At 45.0% G+C, this 2500-nt stretch overlaps 1 protein-coding gene across 1 annotated transcript in view; it reads right to left on the bottom strand.

Moving 5' to 3' along the window:
* The window catches only part of yeats2 (YEATS domain containing 2), a 27423-nt gene that overhangs the window by 11315 nt on the left and 13608 nt on the right, over positions 1-2500 (bottom strand). The window contains exon 17 of the mRNA XM_035528504.2: positions 2069-2212. Coding sequence (XP_035384397.1) covers positions 2069-2212 — 144 coding nt within the window. The remainder of the gene's footprint in view (positions 1-2068; positions 2213-2500) is intronic.

Genomic DNA, 2500 nt, shown 5'->3' with positions numbered 1-2500 from the left:
AAGCATAAATCCATGTGTTACACGTGTGTGTTACCGGGTGTGTTCAGCTGTGAGGAGTGCAGTGTGTGTTACACGTGTGTGTTACCGGGTGTGTTCAGCTGTGAGGAGTGCAGTGTGTGTTACACGTGTGTGTTACCGGGTGTGTTCAGCTGTGAGGAGTGCAGTGTGTGTTACACGTGTGTGTTACCGGGTGTGTTCAGCTGTGAGGAGTGCAGTGTGTGTTACACGTGTGTGTTACCGGGTGTGTTCAGCTGTGAGGAGTGCAGTGTGTGTTACACGTGTGTGTTACCGGGTGTGTTCAGCTGTGAGGAGTGCAGTGTGTGTTACACGTGTGTGTTACCGGGTGTGTTCAGCTGTGAGGAGTGCAGTGTGTGTTACACGTGTGTGTTACCGGGTGTGTTCAGCTGTGAGGAGTGCAGTGTGTGTTACACGTGTGTGTTACCGGGTGTGTTCAGCTGTGAGGAGTGCAGTGTGTGTTACACGTGTGTGTTACCGGGTGTGTTCAGTGGATTCTGCAATATGGGCCAATGACAAGAAGTAGTAATTAAGGTATGAAAGATGAAGAGGCGAGAGAGAAGTGTGTAAAAAGTGTGTGTGTGTGTGCGCACAAAATTAGAGCTTCTTTGCTTCAGCAGACACATTTTGCATTAACCTTTATCTGAAAACACCCCCACACACACCCACATTCTCTTTCTCTCTCTCTCTCTCTCATACACACACACACACCTCCAAAAATAAGTGTGGGAAGCAGTTAGTGCGCAGAAAAGGATGTGAAAGATCAATATATTCATTCTGCACCAGATTACTGAGGAAAGATGAACAATGGGTGAACAGAGCGGTGGTGCATAACAGTTACTGAACACCGACACCATACAAACACCAACACTACAACACCAAAACACCACCAACACTACACCGACACCAAACACCAACATTACACCACCACAAAACACAACCAACACTACACCACCACCATACAAAGACCACCACCAATACATCAACACCATGCAAACACCAACACTATACAAACACCACCAACACTACACCATACAAACACCACCAACAATACACCAACACTAAAACACCACCAACACAACAGCACCATACAAACACCAACACTACAACACAACCACCATTACACCGACACCATACAAACACCAAAACTACAACACCAACATTACACCAACACCAAAACACCACCAATACACCACACTACCATTACACCAACACCAACATTACACAACACTACATTATTACACCAAAACCAACACCAAAATTACACACCCGCATTACACAATCACCGTCCTAACCCAACATTACACACCAGTCATTAATACCCAGTCTTACACCAACACAACAAGCAGACAGCCAACATCAATCTAAACAACTAACAGCATGCACTACGCCAACCAGTTATACACTAACACCATATGAATCCTAAAACAACAGCACACACAACGCTACGCTAACACAGACCTACAGTAACAATCATACTATACTAAATATGTCCCATCATATTAGTCAATACTCACAGTATTTATACGAAATCATACTAACCAACGAACTATAAATTAACACCATAGTAAAATGCCCAATACGAACACCATACTTTACCAAAACCATAACAGCTAGTCCCGATACACTCCACTAACCCCAACAGTCGCAGCAGAGACTGGGACATAACAAACAAACAAACGATACCCCGGAGGAGGTCATGGGACTCTTCTTGATGACCTGTGACCCCGACACAGCGGTCAGAGGGGCAGCATTTTCCAAACACTCAAAACGTGTGTGTGTGCGCCACCAGTATGGGGCTCTGGCTGCCATCTGATATTCACATTGGCGTGTCTGCCCTGGCTAACGTCAGACTAATGAAACTATTTAAAAACAGGATGGTTTCAGTACTGCCTTTAGTAAGAACATTTTGATCTGCAGTCAGAGATTAAACACATGTAGGCAGATTTCTGTAAATTCTCAACAAAGCAGCATGTAAAAGCAAATGTTTGATATTTTTCGACCTTTTTTTCCATTTTTTTGGTGACTCAGCTGATATTTTCCTGATGTATACCTGAGCCAAGATGGCTGCCTTTTGCCCCGCCGTGACCCGAATAGCCTGCTGGGTAACAGAGGCGGAGCTTGAAACTACATGACCCGAGGAACTGGTCCCACCCTGTTTCCCAGAAGCACCTGGTTGGCCAACCAGAAACGTGCCCTGGAACAATAAAGAGAGACAGACATTGTTAATGGTGTCTGGTGTGTGTGTGTGTGTGTGTGTGTGTGTACACGTATGTGAGTATGTATGTGTGTGTACGTATGTGTGTGTGTGGTGTGTACATATGTGAGTATGTATGTGTATGTAGGTGAGTACGAATGTGTGTGTGTACGTATGTGTGTATGTGTGTGTACGTATGTGTGTGTGTGTGTGTGGTGTGTGTGTATGTAGGTGAGTACGAATGTGTGTGTGTACGCATGTGTGTACGTATGTATGTGTGTGTGTGTG

This window comes from Electrophorus electricus, chromosome 11, assembly GCF_041902795.1.
Source record: "Electrophorus electricus isolate QZ-2024a chromosome 11, ASM4190279v1, whole genome shotgun sequence".
NCBI classification, from domain to species: domain Eukaryota; kingdom Metazoa; phylum Chordata; class Actinopteri; order Gymnotiformes; family Gymnotidae; genus Electrophorus; species Electrophorus electricus.
This window is presented reverse-complemented; position numbering and strand designations above follow the sequence as displayed.